At 42.8% G+C, this 19,032-nt stretch overlaps 7 protein-coding genes across 7 annotated transcripts; 2 read left to right on the forward strand and 5 right to left on the reverse strand.

The window, feature by feature from the left end:
• Positions 1-304: 304 nt before the first annotated feature.
• VCUG_00647 (uncharacterized protein) lies at positions 305-634 on the reverse strand (the record flags this gene model as incomplete). Its single annotated transcript, XM_008075477.1, has 1 exon — positions 305-634. One exon carries the CDS (start codon positions 632-634, stop codon positions 305-307), a length of 330 nt encoding a protein of 109 aa, XP_008073668.1.
• Positions 635-2,283: 1,649 nt separating this feature from the next.
• On the forward strand, positions 2,284-3,077 carry VCUG_00648 (uncharacterized protein). The gene has a single exon (XM_008075478.1). It carries the CDS (start codon positions 2,289-2,291, stop codon positions 3,012-3,014), a length of 726 nt encoding a protein of 241 aa, XP_008073669.1. The 5' UTR covers positions 2,284-2,288; the 3' UTR covers positions 3,015-3,077.
• Positions 3,078-3,403: 326 nt separating this feature from the next.
• VCUG_00649 (uncharacterized protein) lies at positions 3,404-6,383 on the reverse strand (the record flags this gene model as incomplete). Its single annotated transcript, XM_008075479.1, has 1 exon — positions 3,404-6,383. The coding sequence occupies one exon, from the start codon at positions 6,381-6,383 to the stop codon at positions 3,588-3,590; it is 2,796 nt and encodes a 931-aa protein (XP_008073670.1). The 3' UTR covers positions 3,404-3,587.
• A 1,062-nt stretch (positions 6,384-7,445) lies between these two features.
• On the reverse strand, positions 7,446-8,408 carry VCUG_00650 (uncharacterized protein). Its single transcript, XM_008075480.1, has one exon. The coding sequence runs from the start codon at positions 8,364-8,366 to the stop codon at positions 7,491-7,493; it is 876 nt and encodes a 291-aa protein (XP_008073671.1). The 5' UTR covers positions 8,367-8,408; the 3' UTR covers positions 7,446-7,490.
• A 2,037-nt stretch (positions 8,409-10,445) lies between these two features.
• Positions 10,446-11,951, reverse strand: VCUG_00651 (uncharacterized protein). Its single transcript, XM_008075481.1, has one exon. It carries the CDS (start codon positions 11,936-11,938, stop codon positions 10,829-10,831), a length of 1,110 nt encoding a protein of 369 aa, XP_008073672.1. The 5' UTR covers positions 11,939-11,951; the 3' UTR covers positions 10,446-10,828.
• Positions 11,952-13,355: 1,404 nt separating this feature from the next.
• VCUG_00652 (uncharacterized protein) lies at positions 13,356-14,090 on the reverse strand. Its single transcript, XM_008075482.1, has one exon. The coding sequence runs from the start codon at positions 14,083-14,085 to the stop codon at positions 13,462-13,464; it is 624 nt and encodes a 207-aa protein (XP_008073673.1). The 5' UTR covers positions 14,086-14,090; the 3' UTR covers positions 13,356-13,461.
• A 1,068-nt stretch (positions 14,091-15,158) lies between these two features.
• VCUG_00653 (uncharacterized protein) lies at positions 15,159-18,919 on the forward strand (the record flags this gene model as incomplete). Its single annotated transcript, XM_008075483.1, has 1 exon — positions 15,159-18,919. One exon carries the CDS (start codon positions 15,159-15,161, stop codon positions 18,429-18,431), a length of 3,273 nt encoding a protein of 1,090 aa, XP_008073674.1. The 3' UTR covers positions 18,432-18,919.
• Between the last annotated feature and the right edge of the window lie 113 nt (positions 18,920-19,032).

Consider the following 19,032-nt stretch of genomic DNA (forward strand, 5'->3'; position numbering starts at 1 on the left):
AAAGCGTGCGATTCATGAAATACCACGGTTATTGCTGACAGCCTAATTTTATAGGATCTAGCGCAGCAGCACCTACGCACAACGGGTGTGTCACGAAGAGTAGTCCGTTACATCGCAACATCCAAGCGATACATTTATTGCGCCACCGTTGGTGTGCGTTTAGAACATCACAGGATGAATCACAGGTAAATGCGAGCGCTTTTATTTTGTAAGAACAAATGTGTGCTGTACCGGAAGTGTTGCTGCCTCACCAAATGCTCTGCGGACGTGATCAAGGCAGAATGCATTCGTAGCAGCCCTCACTTCAATCCTGCTGTTTCGTGTCCGGCTCACGCACCCTGAACCCGCACCTAGGACAAAACGAGTTATCATCAACGATCACATTTCTGCAATTGTGGCAAACTTTGACATCACCTGCACTGAATCCGCTCCGGCACCTGTCACATCCGATAAACGGGTCAGATGTCTTAATAAGAATGAAAGGCACGTACAGAAACGTAAGATAGGTCTTCTTGACCAGCTTTGTTGTTTGAGTGGTGTGGTAGCAAAAGGCACAGTGAATATTCTCCAACGGATTCTCCGTCTCAAGTTTTTCTGTGTATGTTACAGGTACGCATATCAAGCACTGGCACATACTTTCCAGCTTTTATGACCAACATTTACATTTATTGATGTGCAGGGACCAATGGCAGTACCAAACTACGAACTAATCCGCTCTGTGAGGTGCTGATAATGTAATTGACCAGTCATGGCGAGCAATGATAGAACATGGGCAGGCGTGAAACAATTCTACCAGAAACATCAAACGACCGCGATAAATCCTCGATTTATTTGCAACACCGTTTTTAATTCTGATCTGAAACCACGTTTCTGTCACTTCGCACTTTTTGTGAATAACGAAGTTCTGAAACAGGCATCGTGCCATGCGATCAAAAATGAATGAAACAAGTCTTCCTGCAAAATGACGTACATTTCCACCACAGGTGCACCCGATTCTGTGAACAGTGCTAGCATGCGCCTCCACCTCTCCCAATCAATTATTCATTCCAGGGTAACACACCTACCTGTATTACCACGTTAGGTGTTTCAACCTGAAATTCATTTTATGAGGCGCCAAATCAAATTTACTGGAACAAATGAGGCGATCGCAATCAAAAAGATTATCGCCATGTTAAAATAAAGTAAAGCATCCTTCTCTAACGAGAAAAGCAGCAGTGCAGTGAAAGAAGAGTTGGAGAGTTTGTTGCACGTGACACGTACAGAGAGCAGCAGTATGGCTCGCACACCACAACAAGCAAAATGCGTGGTATTGTGGATCAAATACTTTTCACAGAAAGACCGAAGTAACAGCTCATTAAAATGTCCTGTACACCAACCGTTTTGGTATGAACTTCGTGCTGTTCACCATGAATAAGGCAGCCGATTTCTGCAAGCACCTCTGAATGGACGTACTAGTGCGGTGCAAAGGCTCTTTTACCTGCAAGCAGAATAAAAGGAACATTTCTAGGCAAATGCACTGTGTCTGAAATGAGGACATAAAAATACACCGCTCTGAACTGGGACACTCACGGCTACGGTAGCGAACATTCTCCACAACTAACGCATTTTCTTCTCAATGAATATCACACCGTTATTCATTGAGGAGAAAGTTACATCGAATCGTTCATAATTGTTTTACCTTGCAATAATTCGTGTGATAGATAGCACTTTTGATAAGTGAAAAGATGGATTTGACATGAACAAACATAATTGAGGTGGCAATCGTGATACAGAGGGATGTGCAGTGCGTATTACCGAGCGAATTATTCGTTTATTTATGTAGCTGTGCTTTTCTCGCAGTCCTGTTTCGTTGAAGCGCTAGGTAATAAAATCAGCACGTGCCTGCTCTGCTAGTGCACATCCTAATGCAGTGTATGAACGCGAGGTAAGCCTTTGCACTGCTGTTCAACCGTGCAGTTCCTAGCAGTCGTGTACCGGCCGAATCATCCTTACAGCACGGCCTGTGGTATGAGATGGTGTATTGTTGAGGCACGAGCTACGATACGTATTTTGAGATGTGCGCCAAAAATATGCTCAAGTTAGGTAGAGCATGTCATTCATCATCGTGGATCAATCACAAATGCGATATGCAATTGATGTTTGGCAAGTTCCTGTTTTACCAGTTGAAATGAAGTATCAGTGATCCGATGAACATTGAACCATGGCCCATTTGATTATCAAATCATCAGAACACGTGTCAGAAATCACCAAAAAAATTATTTTTAAGGATTTTTTGCACGAGGGGCTCAATGGCACCGAAACACAAGATCTTAGGAATTTACGTGGGCAATGAAAGAAACCTGATGTACATGGTCTACAATGAGAGGTACGCTGTTGCGTTTGACACGACAGACGTTAAAATCCTTGAACATGCACTCAAAATCGATCCGACATCGATGCTCATGGAACATGAGCATGTTCTCAAGTGCGAAGCAAAGTTTGATAGGAAGCTGCTCGCAGTCTTCACAACACACCACCACTGGGACCACAGCCATGGCAATGATGAAGTTATGTTGCTGACCGAGAACGTGTTCCACGGAAGGAACTTGGAGGAAAAGAAGTACTACTTTGAGGACTTTGAGGTTTTTGCCCTGGCCACCCCGTGCCACACAGAGGACTCGTACAGCTTCCTGATCGATGACTATTTAATCCTCGGTGATACGCTTTTGTACTTGGGGTGCGGTAAGTTCTTTGAAGGAACGGCAAAGGACATGAAGGCGTGCTTCGAGAAACTCAAGGAAAATGTGAGACCGGAGGTGATTTGCTGCTACGGGCACGACTACGCCGATACGGGCTATAAATTTGCATGTGAATACTTTGATGTACCAAAAGACTACCAATCGAAAAGGTTGCTCACGTTTGGCGAGGAGCTCGCCTACAACCCGTTCATTAATTTCCAAAAATTGGTGGATAGAAAAGCAATCAAGGGGCTGACTGAGTTGAGAACGATCAAGAACCGATATAAAGGAGAATAATTAAATTAAATTAAGTTCTTCTGGCGATGTGCCATGCGAAGATTAGTAGCGCTAAATGCATCCATGTGCTACACTGTTTGTGATCGAGCACTATCAAATAAAGCGATCTTTACCGTGTGAGTGTTTCTTGTGTAGTACGTGCCTCGGCAGCGAGCGGATCGCGTTGTGTCGTGTGTTTGTTATCGTCTTAGATTGGTGAAATACGGTTTTCAAGGCAAAGGAGTAAATTGACAGTATGATACGGGTCAAATACGTTGCCTGACATAGTATGGGGGATTTATTTGATGATTTGAGCAGAATTAACCACCGTGCTCCGGCGTAAGATGCAAAGTAGCGCTTTTATTTGATGATTTGAGCAGTCCCGTTTTCATGAACAAAAGACCGAACAAGCCATGGTGTGCCAACTCGCCATGTAAAAAATATTGATAGTACGGTGAATGGTGAGGAAAATAAGAAGAGCATCAGGTACGATACCTGGCGTAATATTAACTGCCTACAAATTTAATGGCATGTACCACGTACAACAAGCACGATAATATAACAACGATAAATAACATTGCTAGACCGTTTCTTTCAATCTACGTATATTACACTGGCAGCACCACTCAAACACTCTACCTTCACCGTATTCTCCTGCTCTAGCTCACCGTTTCTCCATTGAACAAGTCGTGTGCACGTGGGCCCAAGCACCAATTCGCACAATTTAACCCGTCCAACTCTGATTTCGAAGAGCTGCTGTTTATCCAACGGGTTAGTTGCTAAGACGTAGCTCAGCCCTTGCATATTCAATATGCACACCTTGGGCGTATCAGAAAATTGATCAAGTCGATGGATGAACGTTAATCTGTCGCTCGACCAGTCAAGCACGTTCTTCCTGGTTTGAAAGAATTTGTCTTTGAAACCGCTGGTATTGAAACTGAAAAATGAACCGTAGCGTTTAAGCGGTGTGATGCCATCGAAGTAGAACGTAATTGGTAGTTCGTGGGGCATGGGGACAGCAAAGAAATTGAGAACCTGGGTCTCAAACTTGCGCGGGTATATCCAGCCGTTCAAGCAGAAGGCGTTTCTTATGAACACCTCCCTATACCCATCCATACTCTTTTTTTGTGTAGAATTATCACCAAAAATGAGCTGTTCAAGGCTTTTATCGTGGTTTACTGTCTCTTTGCTGCTCGCGCTGCGTTTGAAAAACAAAAACGCGGTTTGTTCGGAATCGCTATCAATTTTTACGGCCAACGGCTCGTCTTTATTTCCTATCGCACCGACTGATAGCTGCTCATCCACCAATGAGTTAAATCGGTTGTTCTGGATGTTTTCCGTGATACAGAGATCCTTAGAGTCGGCAGCTGTCGAATCATCATATTGTGCAACCAACTCGCCAGAAATGCTTGCAACAATTCTTTCTGCCCGCTTTCTCCTATCAAAAGCAGTACCAATGCCAGTTAATTGGTAGCCGTCATTCAAAAATTTGATATTTTCTAAATTAAGTTCTCTCGCCGTAAAATTCTTCATTTTCACTTCCAAACAGCTCAGCACATCATCGGCATTAACCTTCACACCAAGAGACTTCACCACCATGGCACTCAACCTGTATTCGAGGGCAGACGCGCAAATATCTCTGCTCGCCTCCTCATGCACAGCGTAATCACACAAGGTAGGTCTAATAACAAAGACTAGGGTGTACGTTCCTTCTTCAAACCGGCAATCAAACTTGATAGCGTTCTCACCGTATTCAAGCAGTCTGTAAAACTTAAATTTCTCGTTAACTTTTATCGATGCCATTCTCGCCTTGTTCGAAATCACCTTCAACACAAACTCGGTCTTTTGATACGCACTAAAAATCACATCTCGTTCCTGATTAACAATCTTTAAGAAGTGCGCGTCTTCATTCACACGTATTTCCTTACCAAGTTCGCATTTCAACTTCGCTGTCCTTCTCGGTATTTTGAACGAAATGTTGCGCACTAAAAACGATGCCTTTGACCGGATATGAATATCCGTGCATCCTTCACCTTTTCCTACCCTGTACTCCACCGATTCTTCGACCGTATTGTCATGCTCCAGTATCTGTGATTTGCTGTCATTTTGTACACCCGCGGAATCCATCAGCTCGTGCACCACCTCCACATCCTCAATATCATCATAAATCCGGATTAATAATTCCTCATCATCGGAGAGTGCACCATCATACGGTAGAAGATTGTTCAGATAGACTCTAAAAAGTTTGTAATTTAGTTTTACGCCCAGAATAATACCTGGGAATCGCTCCAGAATATCCATCAATTCAAAATTAAGCCTGGCATTGCTGCGATATCGTTGTAAGGCGTGCTCCAGCGCTTTATTACCGGATAAATTGTTCGTTGCCGTGCTTACAAGGCATTTCAGGTGCAATGTACTACCCAAAAAATGGTTTGCAAGTATTTTTGTCGCTTTTTCATAATATTCCGCGTTGTACAGCAATAATGCTGCACTGTACAGCAGAAATATCTGCTTCTTTCTGTGTGTACCAAGGATATTCATCATGTTTGCCATCTCTACGCTCAGAACGATGTTGATGTACTCGTTCTCAAAGTCGATCAGATGGTATAAAAATGCATAGTGTGTGTAATTCTCGGTCATCTTAGAATACAAGACAATGAAATAAACGAGTGTAAGGCGCTCTATGTTAATCTGATTCTCTTCGTCCTTGCCTGTGATGTAATTGAACAATTCTGGATCGAGACTGAGCCTCTTGTTCCGCATCATCTCGCAGTACACCCTTTTCTCGTTCTTCGCGAACAGCCTGCACGCCTCCGTGTAGTTTCCCTGGAAAAAGTTTGCATACGCTTTTTCATCGGTTTTCTGCAGGAAATCGTAGAATTTCGTTGGCTGCTTGAGTATGCGATTGGTCTCCATCTCAAAAATCTCTTTGAATGCATTTTCGATGGCTCTGGAGTTCGTTCTGCCGTTGACCGCATTCTCGTCCGATCGCTTACCATCTGCGTTGCTATTATCGGCAGCCGTGCCAATGTTCGCTGTATTACTGCCCTCCATTCTTATAGACAGGTAATACGTTTTGTTTTTGTAAAGTATCCTGTAATCCTCTTCCGCATCGTCCTTTATATAGATGCTAATACAAGGCAGTCCCTTTTGCTGATGGATCAGGAATTCTTTCAGACACAGGATGTCGATATTTTCACGCCCTGCAAGCTGTTCTCTGATCAGGTCAACCCCGCGAGTTGCCGAACTCAACGGATAAAAAATATTTGGGTATTCTATCTTGGTGTTCACCAGCTTCTTGTCCAGTTCTATTTTAGCTCTAAACCTGAACACTTCATTGAGCAGGAAACTGAGATCTTCGTGGTTCATCAGGGCTCCACAAATTGCCATTCAAATTTGAACTGATCCGAAAACGAAATGTTTGGAATCCTTCCTGGACAAGAAAAAGGAAAGATAAAACATTTGCTCAGTAAAAGGCAAGAAAATTGGAGCTAACATCTTCAACATGGGCCTGTACGCCACCATACCGTGTATTACGGTTCAAGCAGAATCACCTCCATTGTTAGTCACACTCTCTCTGCTTTGGTTCTTTCACCACGAACTGGTGCACATGCTATTATACGAGCATGCCTACCAAAAATTATACACGAATATTTCCGCTTATGAGGTATAAAAGCGGAAATAACGTACAAATACCGCTATGAAATGGAGTAGATCGCTATTTGTAGACCGAATTAAACATTTTGTACAGAAACTGCGGATTAGATATGTACCAGAATGTAAGTACAATCTATAACACGTTTTTATCCTTGGACACCGCTCTTTATTTTCTGTCGTGGTGGTGTATGCCATGAGTTCAGTGCCATTCGAAGCCACAACGGATCATTCTATGAGTATTATTTAAAATTATGAGTAAATTTATTTGTTCGTTCGACGGGTCATTGCTACTCTCTGGTTCAGAAAGAAGCATTTAAAACAAAAAATACGCCACTGTGCTGTTTTCATTACTATAGAGCGCATATCCGGTCATTGCTCATCAAACGCAGATAATAATTGCAGTTAAACATCCGATTCAAGCTCTGGCTTTCTACAAAATTGCTTTGAAATCATCAAATTTTACAATTTCATGATCTCAACACGCAACACAAAAAATTACCAAATACTTTTAAGCGGTGTACACGTGTCTGGCAAAGATGATGTTGCAAAAGATGCCGAGTTGTGTGTCTGTGCATCGTGCTGTTTTATTCAGACGAGAACAGATGTAATCTTGGGTCGCTGCAGGATCAAAAGGGAATGTGTCATCATCCATTCGCAGAATCGGAGCAAAATCGTGCGCATTCCTTTCTGAAACACGAAATTACGGATTCATTTCGGTATCTGCCCATTTCCCCTGATTTTACGTCCGAAGAGTGTGATAATGGTGAAATTACTACTTTTTAAAAGTTTTATTGGAAGCTGCCTTAAATTAATAAACATTTATTGTCCATGCCTACTTATTTACTCAGATTTGGTGTCCTTTTTCTTAGAATCGGTGGTGTTTTCATCCTTGTTTTGTATTCTGAACTGCCCATTGTGTATGGTCGTTATGTCGAGCATCGAATCGCAGCCACCGCAGTTGTTAGCCTGTCCCTCAACCGAGTTGGTCTTCTCCTTCAGCATTTCTAAGCACGCTGCACACGGATTATTCTTCTTGGGTTGCGGAACTTCACCTGTTTGACTGAGCAGGCCACCGAGACGGTTGAACTTGAACGTGGCTGTTGGTGAGTTCTTGAATGCATTGGATGCTTGCTTCTTCAGCCGTTTGGCATTGTATTTGAATCGCTCCGTGACACCCATGAACACAGGCTGGTTCTTGACAATAATTTCCACAACGTTACCGAACAGCTTGATCGTGTAGTACGCATCCTTTATGACGTTGTTCATCACCTTTCTTGCATGGCATACCATACTTTCCTTGCTTATCCTGATTTTGCAGTCATCCTGCGTTGGCTGCGTAAGTTCCTTGGCGAGCTGTTCAGCCCTCTCCTTCTTCTCCTTCTTTTGTTTGACACACTCCTCCTGAAGTTGCTTGTTGATGAGGTTCCAATTGCCGTCAACACCACGGTTATCACAGTACAAGTTCTTTCCATTGTATCCTGGAATAAATTTCTTAGCATCGCCCTCGCCCATTTGTGTCGCCGTGATTTGGTTCAGCGCGGTCTTCAGCATTGTATTCTGCTGAAGGTTGGCGGCCTGGTCCTGCTTGGCATTTGCCGACGCGGTGAACGCGGTCGAGCTCTGGGTGGCTTGTGGTTGCACAGGTGCCGCAGGCTGGCTTACTGAAGTGGCAGCATAGGCACTTGAAAGGAAGCACATAAACATATTGACTAGCATATTGTATTCTCACAATATTTTTCCTTTTATTCTTTACCTCAGTCATATTTGTTTTATGATGATCCAATGAAAAAAACATCACTAAAACTGTTTTAATTAACACGGAATGAGTTTTACATATGAAACTATTATGACGAGATAGCAAATAAAAACATGCTGCCTGCCACAATCGTGCTTTATTACCACATATGCTTGGAATACCAAGAGAAAAAAATAGTTGCTTTTCCTGCTCATGACACACTGCGTCACAGGGCCATCAGTACGCTGCAACATGATATTTACCTATTAGAACGTGTAGAATGATGGAAAATGCTGAATTTGTGCCCTTTGCAGCACTAATATGGGCGTGGACGTCTTTTCCATATTATACCGGTTTATTTTTGAGAGGAAAAGACGTGATACAGATGACGCCTGAGCTTTATTCTTCTGAGTTCGCAATCATTACACATCAAAGCTTTAGAGCTAGTACTGATGTGTTTAATAAACACGTCCACATCAACCTTGCGATACTCCCTTTGTTCAACTAATATGACATTTGACTTAAAAATGATTCTGAAACACGCGAACAAAACCAAAACAAACTTAGTTTTAACACGAACTCAAACACATGTTACATTCGGTATGTGCTCGTTTGGTTGATCAGGCGTTTCATTGAGCACATGTGCCGAAATATACGCTAGGTATTTGAAAAAAATACGAAATAGGTCGGTAAAATAACGGTAACAGCACAAAAGGAACAAAAATATTCGTCCTTAGTGTTCAGAAAAAATAATGGAATCGGTAAAACAGGCGCTCAACTTTGCTATTTTAGCCAGCTCAGATAACCACACGGATAATTTCTTTGTAAACCTGGACATTAACATTTAGTTCAGTTGTTCAAATTGGCGTATAGCCCTATGAAAGGGGAATCTCTGTCCAATTCATGTGCCAGGTCATGGCACGAAATTTGTTTCCAGTTCAACTAAACAAGAAAAACGAAGTACATGGCAGAAAAGAGCGCGATTCAGCAAAAAGACATGAAATTGTAGTTGAACAGCATTTTATGGTAGGTGACATCGAAAATTCTTCTGTTTTCTAGATACCTTCCATAACAGAAAAAAATCGATCAAATGATGAACAAAATACTTCAGTAATAGTTGTTCTGGCGTGTGCTCGGCAATAAATGCATTATTGATCGAAACGTGGATGCATCTCATTCGCTGTTTCACTCATTAAGCCACCAATATTTGATCAGTGATCACGAACAGCCAATTATGTTCGGCAAATGGCCAAATTATTGCATTGCACAGGAATCTAACGATAAATCCTGAGTCATATTACCACAGGTTGCAATTGACATGAAACGTAGTTCACGGTCATGCCGGCACCTTAGAAATAGGGTCTCATCACAATGCAGTACCTGGAACGAACCAAATAAAGGTTTTTAGACCCCCTGTACAAAAACCGTGTTAGTGGTCGTTAATTTATGATAAACGATTTCGTAGTATTGGTCTTTACGCGTGCCACACATCAATTTTTTAATTATTGAAATGTTGCGTTTTAAATCGTATTGGATGGTCTCTTACCTCCTGCACCGCAAGAAAAGGTGATATTCTGTCCGTAAATTTACAAAGAATTGCTAACTTTGGTCACGATATGCTACCGTTAGCCATTCAACTCCAATACGGCACCAAAGTGATGCTTAACATACTTCGTTGCCTCTTAAAATGGGTCGACACGACCGTAGGAACAAATTTTAAAACTCACATCTCACAAATTTAACGGTGATGCGAGTGTTTAAATGCATAGAAATAAAACTTGAGTGGACAAGCCTTCGAATTTTCTACAAAAACGAGTAAATGAACGTTGCAACAAGACTGGCACAAAGCGAACGTGAGCAATGCAATAAAACGTGCCATTAATTAATTTTAGTTGTACCGCATTAATAAACACGTATTTGGCAGGTCACAGTGTTCAATTTACGGTTAATTTCTGGAACAAAAATTTGATCTGACCGAATCCGGCACAGAAAAAATAAAAAAGTTAGCCAACAAACCTCCCACCAGGCACAAAAAATTCTTAGATAACCAGAACTCACAGTTTCTCCAACAAAAGTACTTTTATTTGCCAGCAAAAATCCACAACCACTTTACTGCTTCAGCAATGAACTTGACCGATTTCAAGCCGTGTACTGTTCACAGTCACTACCCCAGATCACCGGTGGCCAAGCACTCGCATCCACAAAGTAATCATGTGACTAGACTCTGTAACCGTGGTCCGGCATATCATTTGTTCGTTGTACATCGCCTTTTCGGTCAGAGTGTTGCCACAGACCACAATCAGCTATCAACTTCAACTCATTTTTACATGGTGAGACCCGGGCTTTCAACGCGATATTGCTCAATTCGTAGCGTGCTCTTGTGCAGCTCGACCAGAATAACAGTTTACGTCAAAATAAGTTAGAATCCTCCTTTTAATTCACGCTAATACTTTTGCGGTCTTGGTCCTTCACCGATAGCAAAATCGACCCTTACCCTTTTATTCTGAATCTCCTTGTTTACAAGGGCGTCCTTCGCTCGTGTTGAATCCTCGATCGAATCGAAGTAAACAAAGGCAAAACCCCGAGACATATTGGTTTGTCTGTCTTTGACTAGGTGGACGTTTTGATAGGGAATGCTGGGAATGTGGTACTTAAGAAAGTCGGTTAGCTCTTCGTACACAACTGAGACCGGAATACCGAATATTCCAACAACCTTTGACGGAGGTGGACTCTGTAGATTACTTCCACGGCCGCCGCTCCTAGAATCGCCTCGATCCCGATCATAGGACCTGAAACGATCATTGTCGCGTCTGGGATCTCGATCACCCATTCGCCGGTCATCGCCGCCGCGCGGACCACCCCGCTCACCGTAGTCCCGTCGACCAAAACTGCCTCTTCTTTCGTCGTCCACGTAACCGCCTCTCGCACCGAAATCTTGTCTGCCGCCTCTGAAGCCTCTATCACCGCCTCGCCTATCGTCGAAACGGTCATCGTCCCGTCGATCTCGGTCCTCGTAGCGGCTGCCAAACCTACCACCGTCCCGCTTGTCTCTGTATCCATCTCTTGAATCGTATCCACTCTCATATGCTATACCACGTCGTCCACCTTCATCGTAACTTCGCCGCTTTCTCGGGCTGAATTCTCCGCCTCTCTCGAATCTTCTATCGTATTTTCTGTCCCTATCAACCGGTCTGTAACGATCAGACCGACCATTATCATCACTGTCTCGTCGCCCATGATGCCTCTCCCATCCCTCGTTGTCACCACCGGTCTCTTCCGTGCGTATATCCGGTATTTCGGTGAGTTCGTCGGCAAACGACACCAGAGGTTCCAACGATTTAGCATTGGCAGCAAAATCGCCCCAATTATCAGTTTCAGAGTTGTTATCTGCTGGTGTTCGCTCTTTTTTATCAGTTTCAGAGGTGCTATCTGCTGGTGTTTGTTCTTTTCGCTCTTTTTTATCAGTTTCTGATGCGATTTGTTCATTATTCTCTTTCTTTTCTGCGGTACCCTCAGAAACAGCCCGACTCTCCTCCAACGGTTGTGCTGACATTTCCAGGGGTAAGATAAAAAAATAAATTTAAAGCATATCAACCGTATTAGAGCACGAGTCAAGGCAGCCATAATAAAAAATATTGCGGATAAAAATGCTCAGCAGCTGTACAGAATGATAGATACTATTCAGCATACACAAAATACTTTGGTTGCACCTGTAAATAAATCACTTATTTCATATTCCTGTTCAAGACCGTCAAAGTTATTTCTGTGCAGAATGAATATGCTTATCGCCTAGCAATTCGTGTGATATTCTGTTTTGATAAGTTCTATCGGATTAAAATATTCTTCATTTTAGACTGCAATACACGGTGCTACAACTCCTGCTTCACAAAATTGCGGTTCTATGAATTACTCTGGTGACAACAACGCGAATCAACGAGTGTATGGCTGATATACGTGCTATATACTGCAAATATTTGATAAATACCGATTTTACGAAATTCCCCCCCTAAAGCGGTAACATTTTGGCGAAGATATTGAGCGTACGGTATAGCAATGTCTGCAGAGACAGAATAATTACCTAGTAAATACAATTTAACGTGCAATATGACATTGTTCTACCGACACGTATTTGCCGTTACTTTTTTTTTTCGTTATCCAGTTCATATCGGATGCTGATTTCCATATCAGAAATATTTCAATAATTTACCGTACCCGGAATAGAAGCCTTCGATCCATCACAATGAGGTTTTATCAGAATCCGTAATGCCGCTATGAGGGATCAATAACAATTTTTACGTTCTAAGCATTCGTAGTTCGTTGATATGGTAGTTAGGAGAGGAGCAAGAAAGTATGAGCAGCACTATGGAAGTATTTATTTTACACTAAGTCTTAAACCACTGGGTGTGTGCGAACTAGGCAGAGTATAATCAAGCAGATACGCTTGATACAGCATATGTGCAACCATGGCGATCACATTCTACGACAGCATTTAAGAACATACCTGCGGTTCGTAGGTAATTTTGAGCTGGTGAGCGCTAAAACTGTTTTTGGATGATATTCAACACGTAGGCGGTGAATGAGCGTACTACAGCAAAAGAGCACCGTAACTACGGTTCCATCCGCTACTATACGAACATTTTCTAACAAAAATAGCTCAGTGATACAATGACACGCGTTTTGGACAGAGAAGATGATCAATTTATGGACACGGTACAGAGGAAATGTCAATTGATGGACACGGTACAGAGGAAATGTCAATTGATGGACACGGGACAGAGGAAATTATCAATTGATGGACACGGGACAGAGGAAATGTCAATTTATGGACACGGGACAGAGGAAATGTCAATTTATGGACACGCTCTACGTTCACAAATAATTTTTCTACAAATCGAATTAGGACTTTAACCTTGCAGAACAAGTACAAAGACACTCAATTACGTTTTTCTGTGTAAATGAAGATGGATCTTGTGCTGTATTACGCCTGCTGCGAAGCACCGTTCACATAGCTGTTAGACACATTTATACTTTAATACGAGTGGTACTACCATTCAGCTTAACTTACCTTCCTGCCCATCAGATCAAACCTCTCAATTTTGGCCGTACCTTGCCTTTGGACTTGAATCCTTCCACAATATTGCCTACGTACCGGCTCGCACCGCAGTTCTTACACCTCAAGAAGTAAAGCTTGTTCTCTCTCACAATATTCGTGTTCAAAACAGCATCGCACGATGCGCACACAATGAAGTGCTCGATGTACAACCTGAGCACATCCTGTATCTGTGCCTTCAGAAAGTTTCCTTTCATCAGCAGCTTGCCCTCAATGTTGACCGAGCCACTGGTGGCGAGCTCACTGAAAAGATACTTCTTGATGTGATCGGGGTCTCTGTTCAGAATTTTGGCAATTTCAACCAAATTTATCATCGTTTTGTTTCCAAATTCTCTTTTGACCTCCAACGGCAGCTTCATCTTCGCCTGCGTGTTATCGTTGCTCTTCAGTATGTGCATCGCACGTTTCAACAGATTGTTGTATGTAAGCTCGTCCGGCAGGTTCTGTACGTGTTCAACTTCCTTCTTCTTGATGAGCACACTTTTTGCCATTTTCAACTTTTCTTCTCGTTTTTTTCTGAATTCCTGTGGATCAAAACCCAACGGCAACGAATTTCCGCTGTCCGAGTCTTCTGTTGATGAACTTAGCATGTATGGAGGGGCCCGGTTTTTTCAATTTTTAAAAATGGCTTGGCCGTTTCATTGGTTCCTCCAAGCCAGAACGTTTCAAAATCTGCAAACAATGAGCCGAGTCCTACAATTGCGGTCGATGCATCATTGGAAGCGTGTGATGCACAGCTCAAGCACTGAATAGCCTTGCTATTCATTCACACTGGCATGTGAGTTCTAACTGCAGCGATTACCAACGGATGCATGTGCGTGATGTTTGCGCCATGGTATTGGTAATGCGGAGAAGATGCTTTGCAACGGTACCGAATAACACGGTTTTTTATTACAAGTCGTTTGTTGACCGTCCTACACAGCAAAAACATCGAATTAACCATTTTATGGCCCACATGGAGCACCATGACCGCTGCGAGTGTCTCAGCTCGGTTCATTTTTTAGTCCCTGAAAACCAAAAATTTATTATTTTACAGTTGCGGTGTTGGCTGCGAAACTATCCCTGGTACGATTTATGACCTGATAGCATGCTATGAAGAAAACCGTGGCCTGCATTAAACAAAGAGCTGAGGTGCGATTCCATGCAATCCATCGACTGCCGTACATCATGTTCCCAAGTTTTATGAACATCTGCGATAAATTCGATTCGCTAAAATGCTCGTTTAGTGTGCGTGTCAGATTTGCGTGCCCTTTTTTGCTGCTTGCTATTCCTTGCCCGTGTAAACGGCACCGGACGAACATGCGGATCTGCGTGTGTAAAGACCCTCACAAAAACCAAGGTAGAAATTAATACGCGGTGGAACGACGATGCGTACGGTTGGTCCGGTAGTAATGGTGTGTAGATGCGCCACACGCTCGCGCTACGGTAGAAGTAGTGAATCATCACAGCATGCGATCTGCCCGCATCGCCCTACCCGTAAATTTGCAGCTTTGCAAATAGAAAATTAGTGGGCAAGTTCGGTGGAAGGAAACAGTCAACAACACAAAAACAGCATTTAAATCATCTAATTATAACGAAACACTGTTCATTGATCACAGCTCTCTCGGACCAATGAGGAGCTGTGCGTTCCTTTAACTCAAAAACTCTGCCATTTCCCCTTAAAATGATGAGTGCAGAGCACAGAAAGATTCTCGAAATTTTGGAGGGCATCAAACAGAACGTGAACGTGGAGGTACCTTCTGATGTAATCTACCTAAAAACATTGCACGAGATGATAGAGGGTGAGTTGAGCGGGAGAGTGCCAGCTGAGCACGAAACAGCGATACGGGCTGATAATGTGAGTGACGGGCCCGGTGGGGAACATTTGCAGAACGGTGCCGGTGCTTACGCTGAAAACGTGACTGAGAAGGAGAATTGTGCCGGTAACACGGTAATTGGTGCGAAGGACACCGCACATACTACAAAAAACGGTGTTTTACGTGTGTATAAGAAGCAGATAACTCTTTGGCTGCTGGTTCTTCTGAACAATCCCTTCAATTTATCGTTTTTAAACACGCACAATTTCATTTCCTTTATCCTGGATGACCTGCAGTGCGCTGCCCTGTTAGTTTCTAACTTGATGAAAAATTCTGAAAATGAGCAGTTCTATCGGGAGAATGAAATTTTGGGAAATAAAATTAGCGAAACAAAGTACTACGAATTTCTCTACCACCTCTCCAAAAAAATAAAATTATACGATTTTTGCAGCACCGGCACGGATAATCAGCCGTGCACAGCTGCGAAAAGCCATGATGACAAGTACACCGGTATGTCCCATGATCTCGTAAAAAAACTGAACTCATTTATAAAACCGACCGATACCGAAACTTTAAAGGCACTAAAATACAAAATAATAACAAACCAAGGCATGTACAACCGTATAGACAAGCAGCCGGTACTCGATACTCTTTTTCTGCATCTCAAGCAGGGCAGTGCAAGACACTCCCTCACACTTTCGTACTCGATCTCAAAGTTTAACTTTGATGCCAAGGAACTCTTAGCGTGTTTCTATGGTCCGGTTTTTTGTAGAGAAGGCCTGTGGATCAATACACTGCTGATCTTGTGCTTTAAAGTTTTGGAAAAGAAGGTGCACATCAGGATAGCGGATGAGAGCGGTGCTGCTGGCGGGGAAAATGATGAAAAAAAAGGAAGTGGCGGTATTGGTACGGTGAGTAGGACGTGTGATACGAACAACATAGCAGGTAGCAATGGAACAGAAAATTACGGTAACAAATTTATTGCACCTGAAATGATTGCGGATATTCTCCTCAAAACTGTTTTTTTCGAATGCAAGAACAGATATGCACAAAAAATGAGGGAAACCGCACTGTTTTTAATTTACTGCATGTTGAGGAGCACCCTCTACAGCGGCAGCCCCAGCACTGAACATAAAGAAAGCGGTGCGCAAGGGGATGTGCACGTAAGCAATGCTATCACGCTGCAGTTTCTTAGAAGCATGCTTTTGAGCGTTTCTCTCCTTGATAACCAGCTTGAGTGCAGAAGAGCAGCCTGCTCCATTCTCATAGAACTGCAAGCCTATGGCAAAACAGAATTTCTTCCTTTCATCGATTTTTACAGGGTGAAAAGAAAAAATAACGCTCTCAACCTGCCACAGGAATACTACACCGGGCTGTTGAAGCAACGATTGATCGTCAAAATATTCGATCACGACCTCGAAATGCAAATTATCTGCCTTGAATGGATGAAGAAGCATGGCAAAGGCATAAAATTGAGACAAACGATCAAGAAGGACGAGTACAGTCTCTGTGACTTGGTGGAAGAGCATGAATTCCGTGAATGTGCTGCAGGTGAAACAGGGGAGAGCTTGTGTGCCAGCGGTGAGTGCAGCAGCAGCGCTACCAGCGAGTCCATTTCCTACACCACAGCGCTTATAGCGTATCTATTTCTTGATCAAATAGACAAAATACAAATTATTTTTGATAGTTTTGCACTGGAAGATAAAAAATTTGTGTTTTTTGCAGACGCGTACCTGAAAACAACGATTTTTAAACATTTCGATTTCAAAGGCGAATGCCATTTTTACGATATGGTGGAAAACGTGGCAGCAAAAAGCGAAAGAAATGAAAGGTTTGATCACAATGGTCTGTTCAACGTGCGTTACATCGACTCGAATAGAAATAGGCACGTGAGCGATCACAATCTTGTGTTCCTTTTGGACAACGATTTACACCCGCACCTCACCATGTTCTTGCACAGCACGCTTGAGAGCGATTTTCTCTTCAAAAGGCTGCTCAAGAAAAAGAGTCTCAGTTATTTCCTGGCCAACGCGTTTAACACGAAGTACTTTGCGGAGTATTTGGAGTTGGTAAGGGGCATGCTGAGCGATAGGGAGGTAGAACGGGTGCAGATCGGTATAAAATGCGTATACACAATGTATAGGATGTACGGAGGTGCAGATTTACACAAAGGCACAGAGCAGAACGCGAACAGCATCAATAACACGCTAGGAGAACGGAACATAAGTAATTCTGTTGGATGTTGCACTCTTCGAGAGCTGCTTGGACACGCCGTTTCTACCAACCTTAACAACTATACGATTAATTACAAGGGAGACGTAGGACACCGTTGTAGAAAGGAGTGTTTGTTCCTTTTGTTCTACCTGAAAGACAAAAGTATGAATTACTACATCATTAAGTACCTGTTCGACAAGAACAAAGAATTGAGAGAGATTGTAATTTCGTTTTTAAGAGAATTGGGGGTGCTTAAGAACGTAAAAGGGTACAAAACCGTTTATATCAGCGGGAGACGATCATGTGAGGGTATAGAGCATTTGTTGAGCAGTGTTGTGAGGGGTAGCGGAAATGATCTGTGCCATGACAGTGAACTACACGATGAGAACGATCTGCGTGCTGATAGCACTGATTCACGCTACGATGTAAGCGTAAATGGCAATCGAATGAGTACCGGTCACGTACCGATAGATGATAACACGGCATCATTTCTTTCCTCTTTGGATGCTGAGTACAAAAATATGTGTTCAGCACTGAGCAGTGAAAAGGCCTTGTTTAAGTGTGCCTTTCTGAGCTTTGGAACTCTGAAAATGGAGTATAGGATCGGCTTTGCCAAGGCGATTCTCTCCTATTTCGTGAACTGTGATGGTTCAATTTACGAGGTTTTATCCTGGGGCATTACCGAGTATCTGATCGATTACCTGGTGTACGTTTTGGAGGGACAGCGAAGAGAAGTTTACTGCTGTTTGAGAGGCATTCTTAATCTGTTGGGGCACTCTCATCAGGAAAGAGCGGATGAACAGAGCAATGGTGTGAGTGACAGGATAAGGAATGACCAAGAGCTAAAAGCACGGATTAGCAGCATTAATGATGAAAAACTGAATGGATTGAGGGATGAAATAGTAAAAAGAATGCAATGGAGATGATACACACTCCGCGAACGTGGTCACAGCTAACAGTAGCACGCCACTACAGAAGGTGCCATGGTCATGATTTATGGTAAAACAGTGCAAAAGTAACGGTCATTATTTTGCAATGCTTGTGAACGGTCTACAAATATTTTGTGGGCGTTTAAACACCTCTCTATGATCATTGGTCCTCGAACCATAATTGCTTCGGCCATCGAAGGGAAAAGACATCTCGCATTACTTTTTAGTTTATTTTGACCTACAAGATTTTAAATTGTAACATCAACCCGTAAAACATGGCAATGCCACGCATTATGTGCGTACGGCCTAAAATGACCAACGAGAAAGATATGGGCAGCAGGATCGGGATTACGTAGCGGTAGTATTTGGGTAAAATGTAATTTAGAGTTCTACTTTTAGCGTTCAAGAATGTTCCGTTCTCGTTAACACGGCCCGTTCATGGCGCACCAAATTAAATGTTTCGTTCTCGTTAACACGGCCCGTTCATGGCGCACCAAATTAAATGTTTCATTCTCGTTAACACGGCCCGTTCATGCCGCACCAAATTAAATGTTTCGTTCTCGTTAACACGGCCCGTTCATGGCGCACCAAATTAAAT

This window comes from Vavraia culicis, assembly GCF_000192795.1.
Source record: "Vavraia culicis subsp. floridensis unplaced genomic scaffold supercont1.8, whole genome shotgun sequence".
Classification (NCBI taxonomy): domain Eukaryota; kingdom Fungi; phylum Microsporidia; family Pleistophoridae; genus Vavraia; species Vavraia culicis.

What these genes read in the sequence shown, in the direction of transcription:
- VCUG_00650 (XM_008075480.1), bottom strand. Translation starts at nt 8,366, where the DNA reads ATGCTAGTCAATATGTTTATGTGCTTCCTTTCAAGTGCCTATGCTGCC.
- VCUG_00648 (XM_008075478.1), top strand. Translation starts at nt 2,289, where the DNA reads ATGGCACCGAAACACAAGATCTTAGGAATTTACGTGGGCAATGAAAGA.
- VCUG_00651 (XM_008075481.1), bottom strand. Translation starts at nt 11,938, where the DNA reads ATGTCAGCACAACCGTTGGAGGAGAGTCGGGCTGTTTCTGAGGGTACC.
- VCUG_00652 (XM_008075482.1), bottom strand. Translation starts at nt 14,085, where the DNA reads ATGCTAAGTTCATCAACAGAAGACTCGGACAGCGGAAATTCGTTGCCG.